The 20,741-nt window shown below is 44.3% G+C and overlaps 1 protein-coding gene across 4 annotated transcripts in view; it reads right to left on the minus strand.

The window, feature by feature from the left end:
* AHCYL2 (adenosylhomocysteinase like 2) overlaps nucleotides 1-20,741 on the minus strand; it is a 232,840-nt gene that overhangs the window by 27,687 nt on the left and 184,412 nt on the right. For all 4 annotated transcript variants that reach the window (XM_062201547.1, XM_062201457.1, XM_062201727.1 and 1 more), the window contains exons 5-8: nucleotides 13,268-13,370; nucleotides 8,558-8,652; nucleotides 5,084-5,190; nucleotides 2,746-2,862 (exon numbers count right to left, since the gene is read on the minus strand). In XM_062201547.1, coding sequence (XP_062057531.1) covers nucleotides 2,746-2,862; nucleotides 5,084-5,190; nucleotides 8,558-8,652; nucleotides 13,268-13,370 — 422 coding nt within the window. The remainder of the gene's footprint in view (nucleotides 1-2,745; nucleotides 2,863-5,083; nucleotides 5,191-8,557; nucleotides 8,653-13,267; nucleotides 13,371-20,741) is intronic.

Here is a 20,741-nt window from a genome sequence, read left to right on the forward strand (position 1 = left end):
TTCCTTTTCATTTTTCTTCTCTTTTTGTTTCTTTCTAATACAAATGGTATCACCACCAGTCTACCGCCTGAGGTTCAGGATGGTTAGCAATGTGGTCCACAGGCCCTTTCTTCACTTTTCTGTATTTTATTCATTTATTTTTATTTACTTGAAAGGTAGAGAGACAGAGAGACACAGAAATTTCAAAAGATCTTCCATCTGCTGTTTCACTCCCCAAGTGTCTACAACAGCAAGGGCTGAGCCAGGCAGAAGCCAGGAACCGGAACCCCATCCAGGTTTTCCATGTGAGTGGCAGGGACCCAAGTACTTGAGTCATCATCTGCCACCTCCCAGGATGTGCATTGGCAGGAAGCTGGACTGGAAGCAGAGGTGGGACTCAAATTCAGGCATTCTGATATGTGACATGGGCATCCCAAGTAGAGTCTTAACTGCTATGCCACAACACCAGCTCCTCCCCACCTTTAAAGATTTATTTATTTGAAAGTCAGGACTATTGTGCACTGAAATGCTTAACTGTGTCTGAAAGCACAAGGTGATACTCACTTTTGATGGTCTTCCCATTTGTCCGGGTTTTTGCCTCTGACATCTGTCATCAGTATTTAGAGAACCCATGTAACAGGTATAAATAACGTTTGAAAAAACTTAATAGCTTTGCTATAGTCACCGTTGTTCCAGAGCACTGTCAGATCCATTCTGATGACCAGAAGTGGTTACAAAAAACAAAAACCAACCAACCATGGGAAAGAAATCTTAGGTGAAAAAAGCATCTCATTGTAGGCAGCCTTGCCTCATATCTTGCTGGGCCATATTTGTTTCCTGGTACTCATGTATTTTTTTCCCAGATCTCTTTCCCTAAGTTGCTGTTATAAAGTATTCTGCTGAGTGTGGATGCCGTTGTACACATAAGCAGATCTGGAGTCTGAAGTAGCTAAAGCAGCTATAAAACTGAGAAATACTTTCATAGCTGCAGAAACCATGATAGGTAGAGGACTTTGCTTTTGGTTTTAAAGAGAACAGATTTAATTACAAAGAAAATTCCAGTGATTGTGCAGAAATACTGGTTTCTACACCATTCTAAAGAAAAATGAGGGTTTTTGGAGTAGAAAAAGTTATAAAAGTTGGGATCTTAAATTGTAAAAAAAAAAAAAAAAACAAAACTATTGAGTGTCAAAGTTCTAAAAGCAGAACTCATTTGTGCAATGAACATAAGGAAAGACTACTGTATAGTTTTTTTGTTTGTTTGTTTTCTTTTAAATGAAGAAAGGCTTTGCTTAAGGGTTGCATACTTTTATTGGAGTAAATCTGAATGATCCTACTCCTTTGGAGTAAAACTAATGCTTACCAGTTTCCAATTGTATTTAGCTTCTGGTTGGAATTTGAAAAAAAAAATGAAAACCTAAATAAAATAGGTGAAAGTTCCCTGACTATTCAGGTGAATACACACACACACACACACACACAAAACAAACAAACAAACAAACAAACAAAAAAAAACAAAAAGAAAGTCAGACTTACACAGAAAAAGTGAGAGATAGAGACAGAGACACACACACAGAGAGAGAGACAGAGAGACAGAGAGACAGAGAGAAAATTTCCATCCGCTGGTTCACTCCTCAAATGGCCACAATGGATGGCCTGGGGTTGGGGTAGGCCAAAGCTAGGAGCCAGGAGCTTCTTCCAGGTCTCCCATGTAGGGTGCAGGAGCCCAAGCAATTGGACCATCTTCTACTACTTTCCCAGACACATTAGCAGGGAGCTGGATCAGAGGTGGAGCAGCCAGGACCTAAACCAGTGCCCATACGGGATACCAATGTTGTATGTGGCAGCTTTGTTAACTATGCCACAATGCCAGCCCCTAGTCTCCCTTTTCAACTTTTCCATTAAACAAACTTAATGGTTTCACTTAAAAATTTGTAAAGTCTTCCTAATAAGAATGAAGGAATGTCAGACCACTTGTGTGGAAACAGAAACTGGGTACTGGAAGAACACAGTATAGATTTTCTCAGACTTGAAAAGCTCGAGATGTCTCTGGGAACTTATTGTTTACCAGCAGTTTCTCGGTGGCCAGAGAATGATCTGATAGTGACAGCCCAACATATGACCTGGAATAGGATCACCAGGAACTTTTTCCAAACCATCAAAGATACTTAACTTGTTTACACTATCTTTAGTTAATGACTCACAGGCCTGGTCGAGTCACAAAGAAAGAACTCTGCTCACCAATAGTGAAATGGATTTTCTTATAAGACTCACGGCAGTAACAGCTCTGGGTATAAAGTATCAGGGTGATAGGGGCTTGGTGCAGTGGTTAAGATGCTGCCTGAGACACCTGCGTCCCATGCGGTTCCTGGGGCTGAGTCCACTTCTGCTTCTGATTCCAGCTTCCTGCTGGTCCGCACCCTGGGAGGCAGCAGCAGATGATGGTTTAATGTGCTTAAGTCCCTGCACCCCTGTGGGAGACTTGGAAGAGGCTCTAGTTCCTGGTTTCAGCCCGGTCCAGCCTTGGCTATTGCAGGCATTGGGGTAGCAAACTAGCAGATGAAAACAATCCATCAATTTCTCTCACTCTTGTCTGCTGTTCAAGTAAGTAAACAATTTAAAAGTAAAATAAAATATTGGATGTAATGTAGTGATATATCCAGAGGTGCTACACAAATCATTTCCAGAAATTACCAAAACCAATGAATATAAAATTAGAATCTCAACTCAATAATTCAAGTTCATCTCAAAGATAATAAACATTACCCATCAAGAATCGATTCACGGCAACAGTAGAGGTTGTCAAATTTCTGTTTGGTGACTGAGTCATTGACATTCATGGCTGGAACACACAGCTTCCCAGCTTTGGACAGTTGGTATAGCCTGAGGATGAGGGAAAGTCAACATAAAATAATGAGACTCTATAATCTACCACTGATTTAAAATCAAATCCAGGAAATGCTGATTGGCATGTTGAGAGCATAATACAAGAATAGTTTTTATCCTATTAGTTGGATATTGAGACATAAAGACTATCTTCCTTGAGCTTGTATACAGCTTTTCAATAAAGATTTCAATCAAAATTCATGGGGGGAGGGTGAGGACATCTGGTGCAGGGGTTAGGATGCCACTTGAGACATCAGCATCCCAGATTGGATGGAGAGCCTGGGTTCGAGTCCCAGCTCTGTTTCTGATTCCAGCTTCCTGCTAACAAATGTCCTGAGGCAGTAGGTAATGGCCCAAGTGCTTGGGTCCCTGCCACTCATGTGGAGGCCTAGGTGGAGTTTCTGGCTTCTGGCTTCCACCCGGCTCAGCCACACATGCTGCAAGCATACGGGGAGTGAACCAGAGAATCGAAGATCTTTTTCGGTCTGTCTCTGTATCTCCCTGCCTTTCAAATAAAATTAAAATAAGTAATAAGCAAAAGTCTTGTAGGGAAAATTCTTGACCCTCCTCTAAATTTTATGGCTCTAAATATAAAATGTTAAATAGCATATTAAATTTATTCCCCTTTTCAATTACAAAAAGAGTAACTTTAAATATTATCTTAAAAATCATTCATAATTCTACTATTCTAACATAATAATTTTAACTTTCAAATAGTCTCAAATTTATAACATATATATATATATATGTATATATATATATTTAAACTTAGTCAAAGATCAGAATTATGTGTTTGGAGCCAGTGTTGTGGCTCAGTGCGTTAAGCCATTACCTTCAATGCTGGTACCCTATATGGATGCCAGTTTGAGTCCCAGCTACTCCACTTGTGATCCAGTTCCCTGCTAATGCACCTAGGAAAGCTGCAAATGATAGGCCAAGTGCTTGGATCCCTGCCACCCTTGTGGGAGACCTGAATGGAGTTCCAGACTACTGGCTTTGGCCTGGCCCAGACCCAACCACTGTGGCCATCTGGGGAAGAGAAACAGCATATGGATGATATTTCTCTCTCTCTCTTCCTCTCTTTTACTCTGCCTTTCAAATAAATAAAAAATCTTTAGGAAAAAGATTTTATGGGGCCAGCACTGTGGCACAGCAGGTAAAGTCACTGCCTGCAGTGCCAGCATCCCATATGGGAGCTGGTTCGAGTCCCGGCTGCTCCACTTCCTATCCAGCTCTCTGCTATGGCCTGGGAAAGCGGAACACAGTCCAAACCCTTGGGCCCTTGAACCCCTGTGGGAGACCCAGAAGAAGCTCTTGGCTTCTAGCTTCAGATTGGCGCAGTTCTGACTGTTGCAGTCAACTGGGGAGTGAACCAGCGGATGGGAGACCTCTCTCTCTCTCTCTTTCTCTCTCTCTCTCTCTCTCTCTCTCTCTCTCTTTCTGCCTCTTCTTATCTCTCTGTGTAACTCTTTCAAGTAAAATTAAAAAAATCTCTAAAAAAAAGAAAAAGAATAAGATTTTATGTGTTTTATTCAAAATTCATCATTTTTTTGAGTTTGAAGGCATACTATGAGCCACAGTTTTGTATATACAAAAAGATCACAATACACTGAAACAGTGATGGTACTTATTCCCTAAAACTTTATCTAATACTTTCAGTTCTTATTTCTTTTTAACTGGGACTCAAACCGATATGGGATATTAGTATTGCAGATGGTGGCTTAATCTGCTACACTACAACACTGGCTGGCACTTTGAGTTCCTTAGGAGTGAATAACAACAAACAGAAGTGACTCCAGCTTTCCTCAGGGAATTATTATTCGAGAAACAGAATCCCAAGTCCTCGCTCTCTGTAAGAGTGCAGCTCTCTGAGGGGCACAGGTGTTGTCTGTTTTGTATACTGCTAGACTCCAGCACACAGAACAGTTCCTGGCTTATTGGAGAAGTTCACCAAGCATTTGCTGGACAAAGAAATTCATCCAAAAGAATAAGCAGTCATTGTTTCACAAGGACTAGAAAGGATGAGGATCCCACTGGCTCCCCCACTCGTCCCCCTCTTATTATTTTAGATTTATTACTGGTGTTATTAATTTAAAAACAAGTGTGCAGGCTCAGATATTGTCACCTTATAGCTGGTTCTGGTTTTTACTATACTGTGTTCTACACGTTTGTGATCACAAGATTGCATGAAGCCAAGTATGGCCATGTCAAACCTTACCTGTGGACTCCAGTAACACTCTCCTCGACTATGCCCTTGATTTTCTTAAACATGTTGGGATACTTTTTATAAATCCAGTGAGTAAGATCCCCGCCATCATCCAAGATCTGGAACAGTAAGCATCAATAACGTCACTCATTTTGTGACAGTCCAAGGTTTCAGTGCTTCTCTGGGTTTTACATCCCAATTTCTAAAGATCAACTTTCAGATATCTCAAATCTATATGGTTAAACAAAATTACTTAAAATGAGTGCTAATGCAATACTCTGCCAAACAGTCATTATACTAACATAAATGACAACGAGGGGTGAAAAGTCAAAGTTAATTCCCGCACCTAAATGATCTTCACACATGACATACTACCATGAGGTTGCTTCAGAAAGTTCACAGAAAAATGAAATTAAAAGTTATATTTAGGGGCTGGCATTGTGGTGTAGCAGGTCAAGCTGCCACCTGCAATGCTGACATCCCATAAAGACACTCGTTTATGTTCCAGCTGTTCCACTTCTAATCCAGCTCCCTGCCTGGGAAAGCAGTGGGAGATGGCCCAAGTGATTGGGCCCCTGCACTCACTTGGGAGAAGCTGGAAGAAGCTTCTGCCTTCAGCTTGGCCCAGCCCTGGCTGTTGCAGTCATGTGGGTTGTGAACCAGTAGGTAGAAGATCTGTCTCTCACTAACTCACTTTGTAACTCTGCCTTTCAAATAAATAAATAAATCTTTAATAAAAAGGAGTTAAGTTTACTTTGGTGCAAAAAAGAAACTGAAACATATGCATCGTTTTTCCTAATACACATTTCATTAACTTTCTGAAGGCCATGCATGTGCATGGGTTTCAAGATTTTTTTTCCACTGGGACTGCATTGTGGTGCAGTAGGTTAAGTGGCTACCTGCAGCACCAGGCCTGTTAGAGTCCCGGCTGCCCCACTTCCAATCCAGCTCCCTGTTAATGGCCTGGGAAAGCAACAGAAGATAGCCCAAGTGCTTGGGCCTCTGCACCCACATGGGAGACCCAGAAGAAGATCCTGGTTCCTGGTTTCAGCCTGGCCCTGTCCAGGCTGTTGTGGCCACAAGGGGAGTGAACCAGTGGATGGAAGATCTCTTTCTCTCTCACTGTCTCTCTCTGAAACTCTGCCTTTCAAAAAAAAAAAAAAAATCCTCAAAAAACATTTTTTCACCAAAACAAACATTTTTTAATTCCATTTTCCATGAACGTAGGGAAGTACCTTCATAGATCAAAATACACAGCAATGCAATGAGGTTTGTTAGGGACTGATAGCTTCAGTGGTTGTCTAGACCACCGGTTTAGAAAGCCTGAGCTTGATACTACAGATTTCTACTGGTTAAATTTGGGAATTTAAATACGTTAGGTCAGGCTTAAACAAAAGAGCAGATAGTTAATTTCCTTCTCAGAACAATGGCTTATAAAATTGTATTCATGAATCCTGTACCCCTCCCAAACTACAGGCACTCTCTCACCCAAGAATCAGGCAGCACTGAAGGGTTTTGCCCAATACAACCTCACACCCTCCATAAACCAAATTAAAAATAACCAGGGAACCGTGCAGCATGTAGGTGTGCAAGCCTCTGAACAGCTCATCACTCTTTCAGGTTGGGATTAAGGATAAACACGACGCCATGTCCACTGGGGCTTTCATCAGCAGGGAAAGTTTCTGAATTATAGATAAGCTTGAGACCAGCTTCAGATACTCCCAGGCAGTAAGCTGTGCACTGCAGCCTTTCACTGGGCGGTCAGAAGTGTTCAGCAGGCAGGACTTTCCAAACTGTTAGACCCATCTTCTTGGAAAATTCCCACGAAAATGACTTGCCCTCTCCTGGCATGTCCCCTTTTGCAATCCCATCAATTATCAACTCTACTAAAAATGCCAAAAATGCCATCTTGGATCCTAGGGTACACAAAATCCTCAACCTCATGTCTACCACCTGACTTTTTTTTTTTTTTTCCTTCTGTTCCTGCTGTGATCTATTTTCTCTGACTCAATCAAATCTTGAGAGCAAGGACCCATGGTAGACTTTATTAAAACTCTTACAGCACAAATCTCAAGAACATATGCAATAAGAAAGTGAAAGACTCAGAATCTGAGTTTCTCTGTCCCTCAGTGCACACATAGAATCCTTCACGGAACCCTCCCTTGCAGCTTCTGATCCGTAGCCACAAAAAAAACAATTGGAAACTGTGTTGTCAGTCTCACTATCTTTGACCATTTTTTCCTTGTAACAAAGATACTTGATTATAGGCAAGCAACTGCTATACCTAATATTTAATGATTGTAGTCTGTCGTTCTCACCATGCAATTCTACTGCAGGAAATTTTTGTCATCGGGGAATCTTCCTGAGGTTAGCAGGTAAGGAAAAGTACTGGATCTCAACAGGATTCAAAGAGGTATGCACCCTATTTTCTGGGGTGACAACTGTTTTTTTTTACTTGTCTTATTCTTCTCATTAGCCTTTCCAGCAGTTTGTGCTGGCTCCATGGTTTGCAAAAGCTCTCGGTACAATCCCATGTCCTCCCTGTGTTCATGACTATAAAATTAACATTTTCTTCCCAAGAAAATCCCCCTCCTCCAGCATATCTTCTTTAGAGTCTGTCAGTTATACTTCTTCCTGTCACTGCTGAAGCATTGTAATGAGCTGACTCATCGTGGAGCCACTGTCATCACCCTCCCCCACCACCCCACTGGGATAGGAAGGTTTTAACCCAGCTTCCTCAATCCTGCACTTGGTGCAATGCGACCTGGATCCCAGAATTCAGAAGGAGGTTGCTTCTCTGCCATGTCCCAGGCCAGGCCTGCTCTGCAGTCTTTAACAGCCAGCGACAGAGCTTCAACGATTCTTTTTCCAGCTGATTCCATAATTTGTCTCCTCTTATTACCATGCAGAAATCTTTGCAAAGTAGGAGTGCCACACACTTTGTGTAGTTTTACGCTTCTCTGAAAATCTAATGTGCTACCATATCAGCCTTCAAGACTGCTCATTTTAAAAAGAAAACAAAAGATAAAAATGATGCAAAAACAGTAAACCCAAAACATTGCTCATATTTTTAATGTGACAAATAAAGAGAAGAAATATGAATGTAGAACCTCTTTAGGATTACTATAAATTCAGAAATTGATTTTAGAGAGAACTGGTTTTTGTTTGGCCTTTTGTCTGTTGGTGTGTGTGTATGTGTGTGTGAGTTTGGCTGTTGTTGGGAGGGGTGAATTTTGAGCAGCGTTTTAATGAATATGAATGCTTTCAACATCAGTATCAGCAGTTAATACAATCTGAGGTTATAAGAGGTTCACAAATCTTGGGGTAGCCTAAGCACAAGCATCCAGGTTTGCTGGAAACCCAAGTATATCAAATATAAATGGAGCCATTTTCTTTCCTTCTTGGGAAACACTCTCCTAGGCCATATCCGCCTCCCACGGTGACCCCTGGCCCCTTCAGAGCTGGGTTAGCAGAAATGTGACCCACCATGTTTGGCTGCCAGCCCTCCACATTCACACATCTATCAATGCACCACCAAAAGTCATCTTCTGACTCTCCTTTCCAGGCAAAGACAGGAAATCCTAAGAAACAAAAATAAAGAGAAATCATTAAAGACTAAGAAAAGGGCTGATTCCCAAATTTGGCAAGAAGCTGCTCCTCAATTTCAGACTTGCTCATTTTGTATTTTCCTTGCATTGACTTTCTAAACATTTATTTATTTATTTATTTGAAAGGAAGAGTTACAGAGAGGCAGAGGCAAAGGCAGAGAGATCTCCCAATCGTTGGTTCACTCCCCAAATGGCCCCAATGGCCGGAGCTGCACCCATTCCAGTCAGGAGCCAGGCGCTTCCTCCAGGTCTCCCACGTGGGTGCAGGGCCACAGCAGAGAGCTGGATCAGAAGTGGAGCAGCCAGGACTTGAACTGGCAGCCATATGGGATGCCGGCCCTGCAGGCAGCGGCTTTACCTTCTATGCCACAGCACTGGCCCCTGGATTGACTTTATTGATTAGCATCACATTCAACCCTTTACACATTCCTTTGTCTTTGCTGGCAATTCTGCTCTGCTTAGCCCAAAAGGGCCAAGCAAAATGGACAGAGCGTGACTTGGGACTGGTGTTGTGGCATACTAGATTAAGTCACTGTCTGCAATGCCAGCATCCCATATGGGCACCAGTTTGTGTCCTGGTTGCTCCACTTCTGATCCAGGGCCTTGCTAATGTGCCTGGGAAAGCAGTGGAAGATGGCCCAACCTTGCATCTCTAATACCCATGTGGGAGATTTGGATGGAGTTCCAGGCTCCTGGCTTGGGCCTGGCCCAGCCCTAGCCATTGCAGCCATTTAGGGGAGTGAACCATGCGATGGAAGATCTTTGTCTCTCCTTCTCTTTTTCTGTAACTCTGAATTTCAAATAAATATTTATTGGGCCATCTTTTGCTGCTCTTCCCAGGCCACTAGCAGGCAGTTGGATCAGAAATGGAGCAGCTGGGACCTGAACCAGCACCTATAAGGGATGTTGCATCGCAGGTAGCAGCTCAACCCTCTACACCATGACACACCAGCCCCTAAATAAATCTCCAAATAATAATAATAATAATAATAATAATAATAATAAAATAAAGGGAAAAAGAAGAAATCAGAAATAAGTACTTCTTGATCTAGTTAAACTGGCATTCCTGCCATTTCCATATTCATTTAATGACACTTTGATTTTTCTTGCTCCTATACTTCGGTCATTCTATTCTCTCCATTAAGAAAACTCTTAGACTATTCTCTATCTGCTAAGATGTTGCCACACTTCATAGCTCAGTTACATGTCATGGTCCTTATGATACCTTATTAAACCAGTGGAAAGACAAATCTCAAGGAATCAGAACTTTTCTAAGCACCATTTTAATATATTGAATATGATCTGTCATGGCATTTGTCTCATTATTTATTTTACATGTATGTTATGTTCTCAACTAAAATATAAAATTCCAAGGGTAAAGATATTATCTCATTCTTCCTTAGCTCTCTTAAAGTAGGTCTATAAGCATTTGTCGAAAAGAGAAAACAGGAAATGAATGTATCTGTACAAGTGATTGTTACAGATTTAATATTTAAAGTATTTTATTTTATTTTTTTAAAAAAGATCTATTTATTTTATTTGAAAGGTATTCAAATTGGGGTTCAAACCCCAAATAGTGGCAATGGATAGAGCTGGGCTGATCCAAAGTCAGGAGCCAGGAAGTTCCTCTGGGCTCCCATGTGGGTGCAGGGGCTCACGGACTCGGGCCATCTTCTACTGCTTTCCAGACCATAGCAGAGAGCTGGATCGGAAGTGGGGTGGCCAGGACTCAAACCAGCCCCCAAATGGGATGTGGGCACTGCAGGCAGTGGCTTTTCCCGCTATGACACAGCACTGGCCCCTTAAAATACTTCTATCACAGAGACATCAGTAAAATTTTATAAGTGAATGAATGAATATAAATGAAAGAACAAATGAAATGTTGAGAGTATTAGCAAAAAGAGCACAACATACTCTATAGGGTTTTGCCGGTATGCTACAGAAGGTTTGAAGCAAGTGTTTGGTACCCTGATCTGTGCTGGGCTGCCAGAGAGTGAGGTAAGAAGCTGGCAAAGTCCAACTTTCTCTATTTCTCTTGTCCTTCAAGTCTCAGTGGATGTTGCAATCAAATATTAATCTGTCAGGTCAAGTCCTCTTTACTGCTGAAGCAGAAACACCAAACATTAAATCAGGGCAAACTATGTGCCGGAAAATCAGCAGGGCCGTGAAATTGTAGCTCAGGTATTTGCTTCTTTAATCCGTATTACCTTAGACAGTGAGTAGTGTTCAAAGAGTAGAAGTGCTACTTTTTGTCAGTCAAAGCAAAAGATTAACTAGTAACGGAATATTAGACATAGATAGATGTTGACCAACTGTAAAAAACAACAAAGTTAACCAGATCATACTCGACATCAGCCCAAGAAAACAAACTCCTCAAGAATCGAGATCCAGGACTGGCACTGTGGCACAGCAGCCTGCGGCACCACCACTCCATATTGGAGTGCCTGGTTAGAGTCCCAGTTGCTCCACTTCCCATCTAGCTCCCTGCTAATGCACTTGAGAAGCAGAGGCCTGCTTTCAAACACACGCTCCCTAACACGGCGAGCACCTAGGCCTCATTTTAAATGTGTTTTAATCCTATCAACCCTATAAAATAGGTATTATTTCCATTTTTTAAATTAGAAAAACCCCAAAACTCAGAGAAGTAATATGCCCGAAGGTTCTAGACCTGGTCAGACACTAGACAACACAGGGTCTGCCAGCTAAACGACTGCGCATGCTTAAAAGTTGAGTCGTATACACAGCCCAGAGGCTAAGCCTCAAAACAGGGAAAAACAAGAAACGCTGCGAACTAGCTCCCTGCTAATGCACCTAGGAGAGCAGCAGAAGAGGGCTCCAGTACCTGGGTCCCTGCCACCCATGTGGGAGTCCTGGATGGAGTTCCAGGCTCCTGGCTTTGGCCTGGCCCAATCCTGGCCATTGCAGTCATTCAAAGAGTAAACCAGCTGATGGAAAAATCTCCTTCTCTGACATTCCCTCTCTGTCATTCTGCTTTTTTAGATAAATAAAATAAGTCTGAAAAAAAACCAACCTACCAACCAAATAAATAAACCAAAACACAGGGATCCAGGGGCAGGCATGTGCAGGGGATATGTGCATCCCATATAGGAGTGCCTGGTTAGAGTCCTGGCCACTCTGCTTCCAATCCAGTTTCCCAATAACGTGCACCCTGGGAGGCAGCAGATGATGGCTCCAGTACTTGGATCCCTGCCAGCCATGTGGGAGATCTAGATTGAGTTCAGTTTCCTAGCTTCATCCTGGCTCAGCACTGGTTGTTGTAGACATTAGAGGAGTAAACCAGGGGTGGAGGGGCTGGCGCTATGGAACAGTGGGTAAAGCTACCACCTGCAGTGCCGGCATCCCATATAGGTGTCGGTTCAAGTCCCGGCTCTTCCACTTCTGATTCAGCTCTCTGCTGCGGCCTGTGAAAGCAGTGGAAGATGGCACAAGTCCTTGGGCCTCTGAACCCATGTGGGAGACCTGGAATAAGCTCCTGGCTTCTGGCTTCAGATCAGCACAGCTCCAGCCATTGCAGCCATTTGGGGAATGAACCAGTGGATAGAATATATCTTTCTCTTTCTCTCTGTTTCTGCCTCTCTAGAAGTCTGCCTTTCAAACAAATAAGTAAATCTTAAAAAACAAACAACAATGGCCGGCACCGCGGCTCATTAGGCTAATCCTCCGCCTTGCGGCGCCGGCACACCATGTTCTAGTCCCGGTCAGGGCGCCGGTTCTGTCCCGGCTGCCCCTCTTCCAGGCCAGCTCTCTGCTGTGGCCAGGGAGTGTAGTGGAGGATGGCTCAAGTGCTTGGGCCCTGCACCCCATGAGAGACCAGGATAGGCACCTGGCTCCTGCCATCTGATCAGCGCGGTGCGCCGGCCGCAGCGCACCAGCCGCGGCGGCCATTGGAGGGTGAACCAACGGCAAAGGAAGACCTTTCTCTCTGTCTCTCTCTCACTGTCCACTCTGCCTGTCAAAAAAAACAAAAACAAAAACAAAAACAAAAACAAAACAAAAAAACACAACAACAATAAAACCCAGAGGGTAGAAAATCTCTGTCCCTCTGCCTTTCAAATAAAATGAAAATAAATAAAAATTTTTAAAATAAAGAATAGAGATCTATTTCTTCTTCTTTTTTAAAGACTTATTTATTTACTTATTTGAAAGTCAGAGTTACAGAGAGAGAGGGGAAGACAGAGGGAGATCTTCCATCTGCTGATTCACTCCCCAGATGGCTACAATGGCCAGCATTGGGCTAGACCAAAGCCAGGAGTCAGGAGCTTCTTCCAGGTCTCCCCTTTGGGTGACAGTGGCCTAAGCACTTGGGCCATCTTCTGCTGCTTTTCCCAGGCCACAAGCAGGGAGCTGTATTAGAAGCAGAGCAGCTGGGACACAAACCTGTGCCCATATGGGATGCCGGCACTGTAGGCAGCAGCTTTACCTGCTATGCCACACTGGCCCGAGATCCATTTCTTCTAAGATGGCTCCTTTAGACTATCAATCTCCCATAAAGATTTATATTGAAAAAATACAACTTTTTGGAGACTTACTTTAGCTGAGGACATAAAGAACATGCAAAAGATCTTACCACTTTCTGCTAGAGCAGCAGCCACTTCGTTGAGAGTGGAGTAGATGTTGCAGGCAGCCCATCGACACTGTGCCCCTAGAGCACCCAGGGTTTCCATAAGCACCTGTGTTAAACAGAAAGAAAGAGGGGGATAAGCAAGCCTGGTCCAGACAACTGGTCAAGAAGATTAAGTTCACGTGTGTGACAATGAGAGGGTACTTCAGAAATAACTCAGATGAGTGCTTTTCAAACCGCGCTCTGCAAAGCTTCTTCAGTATTCCGATGGAGGGCAAGGGCTGGGGAGGCATGGGACGGGGCTCCAGCTAAGCTCTACAGTTAACATAGTGGGCTTTCCTGCAAGATTTAATTAAACCAAGGATTTCTGAGGCAGTTAGGATATGGAAAGAGAAGCTTCTACTTTAACAATAAGACAAAGCTAGATAATCTACAAAGCACTCTTTCTGAAACTGACTTTGAAATAATGAACTAGATCCTAAAAACAAACAAAAAAAGGAAGCAATGGTTCCACACAAATAAAAATGAATGGATGAATAATTTGATCAATGGGGCCAGTGTTGTAGTGCAGCAGGCTAAGCTGCTGCCTGCCACGCTGGCATCCCATACAGGAGCGCCAGTTTGAGTCCTGGCTGCTCCACTTCTGATCCAGCTGCCTGCACCTGAGACAGCAGCAGAAGACGACCCAAGTGCTTGGGCTCGAGCTATCCACGTGGGAGACCCAGATGGAGTTCCAGGCTCCTGGCTTCAGGCTGGCCTAGTCTTAGCTGTTGTGCCAAGTTGGGGAGTGAACCAGCAGATGGAAGACCTCTTTCCTTGTCTCTCCTTCACTCTCTCTCTCTCACTCTTTCAAATAAAAGAAAATTTTTAATGATTTATTTTTTATTTATTTGAAAGGCAGAGTTACAGAGAGAGAGAGAGAGAGGAAGAAACAGAGATCTTCCGTCCACTGGTTCACTCTCCAAATACCCACAATGGCTGGGGCTGGACCAGGCCAAAGCCAGGAGTCAGGACCTTCATCCAGGTCTCCCATGTGGGTGCAGAGGCCTAAGGACTTGGGCCATTTTCCACTGTTTTCCCAGGCACATTAGCAGGGAGATGAATTGGAAGTAGAATAGCAGCTGGGACTTGAAACAGTGCCCATATGGGATGCCAGGGTCGCAGGAGGTGGCTTAACTCATTATGCCACAACTCTGACCCCCCCAAAATGAATTTTTATGAAGAACAGAATATTTGTAGTTTGTTAGAATTTCTTCACCAAAAAGCTTATTAACCTCAAAGGTGAAAAATACTTTTAAAGTCGAAAGCCTGGTAGACACCATGTCAATCAAGGGATCAAAAACAACATAAATAGTCATGGGACAAGAAGAAATCACATGCTAATAGGGTTCAGTGAGAAAAATGCAGCACCACTTCTCTGACAACCCTATCACAGACATACAGTCTAAATCTAATACTGAGGAAGCATTAGAATAATTCAGATTGAAGACATTATGCAAAAGAAGTCAACTGTAGTCAAAGACTGAGAAACTGTTCCAGATCAAAAAAGACTAACACAACGTGGCAATTAAGTATGACATAACAATGGACTGGATTCCTTTTTTATAAAAAAAAAATACTATTGGGACAGCTGGCGAAACTCAAATTAGATCTAAGGATTAAATGGTCATAATAAATCAATGCTAATTTTGATAGCTATACTATGTGCTTGTTTGTAGAAAATGTACAGGGGTCAGCGCTGTGGCCTAGCAGGTAAAACCACCGCCCTGATGGCTGGCTTCCCTTATGGGCGCCAGTTTGTGCCTTATGGGACGCCAGCTGCTCCACTTCTGATTCAGCGGCCTCCTAATTTTCCTGGAAAAAGCAGTGGAAGATGGCCCAAGTGTTTGGGCCCCTGCCACCCACGTGGGAGACCTCGATGAAGCTCCTGGCTGAGGCCTAGCCCAGCCCTGGCCGTTGTGGTCACCTGGGGAGTGAACCAGCGGATGAATGATTTATGTGTCTTTCCCTCTCACTCTGTAACTCTGAATTTCAAATAAATGGATAGATCTTTAAAAAAATAATAATATAAAGAAATAAAAAAGAAAAGAAGTAACTGGGGGTTGCTATGGTTGGAATGCATGTGCCTCCCAAAATTCATTTTGAAACCTAATGGCCAAGGCGATGATGTTGAGGTGAGGCCTTTGGGAGGGGAACAGTTTGTGAGTTTGCCCTTGTGAATGGGATTAGTGCCCTTGTACAAGAGCCCTGAGGGAGCCTGCCTGCCCCTTTTATCCATGAGGACCAGCCCCTCACCAGACATGGGACCTACAGGGGTCTTCACCTGGGACTTCCCAGCCTCCAGAGCGGTAAGCAATTCGTTTCTATTGCTTATAAATCACCAAGTTCAAAGTACTGTGTTACTGCAGCAAGAACGAACTAAGGCAGGGATAAAAATGTATTGGGCTGGCGATTATCCTCAATGTGCAGAAAAAGTCACCTGCAGTTGCACCTTTTTGTAAATCTGCATTATTTCAAATTTTTAATTATTGTAAAAGTTTCCTATCTTCTTATTTGTTCCCAATTTACTTGTTGTTGTTGTTGTTTTGACAGGCAGAGTTAGACAGTGAATGAAAGAGAGACAGAGAGTAAAGGTCTTCCTTTTTCCGTTGGTTCACCCTCCAATGGCCGCTATGGCTGGAGTGCTGTGCCGATCCGAAGCCAGGAGCCAGGTGCTTCTCCTGGTCTCCCATGCCGGTGCAGGGCCCAGGGACTTGGGCCATCCTCCACTGGGCCACAGCAGAGAGCTGGCCTGGAAGAGGGGCAACCTGGACTAGAACCCGGGGTGCCGGCGCTGCAGGCGGAAGATTAGCCAAGTGAGCCACAGCGCCGGCCCCAATTTACTTAAAAAAAAAAAAAAAGATTTTATTTAGTTATTTGAGAGGCAGAGTTAGAGAGAGAGAGAGAGAGAGAGAGAGAGAGAAAGATCTTCCATCCGCTGGTTCACTCCCCAAATGGCCACAATGGCTACAGCTGGGCTGATCTGAAGCCAGGAGCTTCTTTGAGGTCTCCCACGTGGAGCCCAAGCACTTGAGCCATCCTCCACTGCTTTCCCAGGCCATAGCAGAGAGCTGGATGAAAATAGGAGCAACTGGGACATGAACAGGTGTCCATTTGGGATGCCGGCGCTACAGGCAGCGGCTTAGCCTACCACAGCACCGGCCCCCCAATTTACTTTTTTTTTTTTTAAAAAAAAGTTATTTTATTTATTTGAAAGACGGAGTTACAGAGAGACGTAGAGACAGAGAGAGAGGTCTTCCATCTGCTGGTTCACTCCCCAGATGACTGCAACGGCCGGAGCTGCGCCGATCTGAAGCCAGGAACCAGGAGCTTCTTCCCGGTCTCCCATGAAGGTGCGGGGCCCAAGGACTTGAGCCATCTTCTACTGCTTTCCCAGGCCATAGCAGAGAACTGGATCGGAAGAGGAGCAGCCGGGACTAGAACCGGCGCCCATATGGGATGCTGGTGCTTCAGGCCAGGCCTTTAAACCCACTACGCCATAGTGCCGGCCCCTCCCCCAATTTACTTTTAAAAAAAATTATTTTATTTGGGGTAGGCACTGTGGCATATGGGTAAAGCTGCTGCCTGCGATGGCAGCCTGCCATATGGGTGCCACTTTGTGTCCCGGCTGCTCTGCTTCTGATCCAGCTCCCTGCTAATTAAAGGGCATATTGCTCCTTCCTCCCTGCCTTGCCCCACCCGTGTCTTCCCTTTTTGTTGAGACCCTTGGTGCAGCAACCAAGCTCAACCTCCCCCAGACTCCTTGCAAAGCAACTGGCAAAACAGATAAGCTGCAAAAGGCAGTTTGTGAAAGAGGAAAGTTCCCAGGGGCTTCTAAGAGCCCCATACTCCCTACTGCCCGCCAGCTACAAGCCCCCTCACCCCCACCAGTGGCAGCAGATTGTCTCTCCAGCCATATAAAAATCCAGCCCCATGTGCGCCGCACAGGCTCTTTGCAAGAACAGACTGTTGCCCCTCTTTGCTTCAATAATGCAACCTGTCTGTGGAGGTCAGCACTGTCTCTTTTTTCTATCTCTTTTCTGGGGGTACAAAAGGCCAGAACCCCGAGCTATTCCAAACCTAAAGCTAGTGGCCTGGGAAGAGCAGCAGCAGATGGTCCAAATGTTTGGGGTCGTATCACCCATGTGGGAGACCTGGTTGAGTTCCTGGTTCCTGGCTTCAGCTTGGCCCAGCTCTGGCTGTTGCGGCCATCAGGGGAGTGAACCAGCAAATGGAAAATTTCTCTCTCTGCGTCACTCTTTCAAATAAATAAGTAAATCTTTAAAATTATTTATTTATTTGAAAGGCAGAGTGACAGAAAGCAAGAGAAAGAGATCTTCCATCCATTGGTTCATTCCTCAAATGCCCACCATAGTTGGGGCTTGACCAGGCTGAAGCCATGAACCTGAAATACCATCTGGTTCTCCCACATGGGTGCTTGGGCCCAAGCAATTAGGCCATTTTCCACTGCTTTCCCAGGCACATTAGCAGGGAGCTGAATCAGAAGCAGAGCAGCTGGGAACACAATCAGCACTCACATGGAATGCCTGCATCGCAGGTGGTGACTTAACTTGCTGGGCCACAACGCCAGCCCCCTGGTTTATTCTTACATCAACATATAAGATGTATATAGGATCCTTTTTAAGGAGGCAGTGTGTCCTCCTACTGCTTTAATTTAAAATGATTTTATTTATTTTTAAAGGTTTTAAATAAAACTTAAGAACGAGACAGAGATTGATTGATTGATTCCATCCACTGGTTCACTTCGCAGATGCCTGAAATGGGTCGCACTGGGCCAGGGTCAGGCTGAAATCGGGAGGCAGGAACTCAACCAGAGCCTCTCACACGCGTGGCAAGAACTCAGTTGCTTGAGTCATCACGGCTGCCTCCCAGGATCTGCGCGAGTAGTAATTTGGAGTCAGGAGCCAGAGCTGGGTATCAGACTCAGGTACTCCAATGTGGGAAGTGGGCATCTTAACCAGCAAGCCAAACATCCACCTTTATGAGCTATTTTTTTTTTTTTTGACAGGCAGAGTGGACAGTGAGAGAGAGAGACAGAGAGAAAGGTCTTCCTTTACCATTGGTTCACCCTCCAATGGTCAGCGCGGCCGGCGCGCCGCGGCCAGTGCACCGCACTGATCCGAAGCCAGGAGCCAGGTGCTTCTCCTGGTCTCCCATGTGGGTGCAGGGTCCAAGGACTTGGGCCATCCTCCACTGCCTTCCCGGGCCACAGCAGAGAGTTGGCCTGGAAGAGGAGCAACCGGGACAGAATCCGACACCCCAACCGGGACTAGAACCCGGTGTGCCGGTGCCGCAGGCGGAGGATTAGCCTTATTGAGCTGCGGCGCCGGCCACAATATGAGCTATTTTAATAGGAATAAATCTTTCATTCACAGCTTACCTTAAGATGTACTAACAGCAGTTAACTCAAGGTACTAATAATTTTTCTTTGTATTTTAAAATATTTTTTTCACTTAATAAAAATTTGAATTAAAAATATGTTCTAAAAACTCCACTGATTTAGGCTAAGTAATTATCCAAGACCACATAGTTAAACAGTAGAACTATTCATAAATTGTTTTTTCTCATGTGTATTAATTTCTAGCCCACGTTATCTTTTAGTTTCTAGTCCTACTGTTTCCCTCTTATCTTATTTCTCATTTTAAAGAGTTTCTGAATTCTGACATCCAGAATTCCTAATCTGTCAAGCAGGAGAATGACACTCAGGGTGGGCAGCAAGCACAGCCATCAAGAAGTTGCTAGGGGCGTCTGCACCACATACTGCACTGCTTGGGTTTGAATCCCAGCTCTGCTTCTCCTTTGGCTTCCCACTGATGCACATCCTGGGAGGCAGCAGGTGCTGGCTTAGTTACAGGGGTCCCTGTCACCCACCTGGGAGACCTGAACTGGCCTCTGGGCTCCAAGTGTCAGCCTGGTCCAGCGCTGGTTCTTCTTCTTCTTCTTCTTTTTTTTTTTTTTTTAAGATTTATTTCATTTATTTGAAAGACAGAGTTACACAGAAAGGTAGAGCCAGATAGAAAGAGGCCTTCCATCTGCTAGTTCGCTCCCCAAATGGCCACAATGGCCAGAGCTGAACTGATCCAAAGCCAGGAGCCAGGAGCTTCCTCCAGGCCTCCCTCATAGGTGCAGGGGCCCAAAGACTTGGGCCATCTTCTACTGTTTTCCCAGGCCATAGCAGAGAGCTGGACTGGAAGAGGAGCATCTGGGACTACAACTGGTGCCCATATGGGATGCCGGCGCTACAGGCTGGGGCTTTAACCCACAGTGCTACAGCATTGGCCCCCAGCAGTGGTTCTTGTAGGCGTTTGTGGAGTAAACCAGCAGATAGAAAATCTGTGTGTGTTTCTCTAAAAAAACATTTTTTTTTAAATAAAAAAGAATGATGGTTAAACAGGAGCAAAGGCAAGCAGGAGTAGGGGGAGGATAGAGCTTAGAGGCTGGTTTAACCTGACTTCAGATCATTACCATTTAGAAGTAGTAATGGAATCAGGTCAGAAGGACTATGGAAACACATTAAAAATATATAAATAGACTCATGTCTATTAGAAACACGGCAGGAAACCATTTATTATGATAGTTATTTCTGGAGTATAGGGTTATAGGAGGCTGTCTTTCTGTATTATAAATGGTGATAATGTTTGAATATTATAAACTGAATTTGTTTGGTAGTCAGAGAAATAGAGATTAAAAGATGACAAAGCAAAATTCCTTTATCCTTTAGAGAAAAAGAAAAATTTAGGGTAGAAACAGTAAGATATTATTAAAAGTGATAAATTGATTGTGATGAATCCATATAGGACAAAGAAAAAAGACAGAGAAGGGACCCCGGAGGGAGGTCATGTTTAGTGAGCCTGGGGTTTTTCAAAAACAAACTAGATATAATGCAGCAACCTGAGACAGTGGGGAAGCACTTACTATTTTAAGCCATCACGCCAAGGTCTCATGTCCCTGACCGAAGAGGCCCAAAAAAGGCTTCAGGAGTGTTTCTGCCTTGATTCATTAGACTGTATCTCCAAAAATAGACAGCTTTTCAATTGTTACATTAATTGCGGGCAGTCGACATACTCTTTTCCTCAGAGAATTTATAGTCTCACAGTGGATTTGCTAGGGGAGCTGCCTGCGTGCTGATGAATCACTACGGTCCTCACTCGGGAACGTGACCACGAAAGCACAGTTGTGCTCCAGGAGAGCCAACCCTGGGACAGCTGGTCCAGCCGTACAGATGACCCACATCCGATGAGTCCCATAAGACTCCAGACCATGCCTCAATATGCTGACGAGCCTGTAGTGGTCTTGTTACAGCTGGCAACTCGGCACCTATCATGAGGATGGCCCAAAGGAGGAGACTTGGGAATGGCGGGGCATTTCTGGCTGTCACAACAATCGGGAGGGGCAAGCTGCTGGCTTGTAGGGCAAGATC

The sequence above is a fragment of the Lepus europaeus genome, chromosome 1, assembly GCF_033115175.1.
Source record: "Lepus europaeus isolate LE1 chromosome 1, mLepTim1.pri, whole genome shotgun sequence".
Classification (NCBI taxonomy): domain Eukaryota; kingdom Metazoa; phylum Chordata; class Mammalia; order Lagomorpha; family Leporidae; genus Lepus; species Lepus europaeus.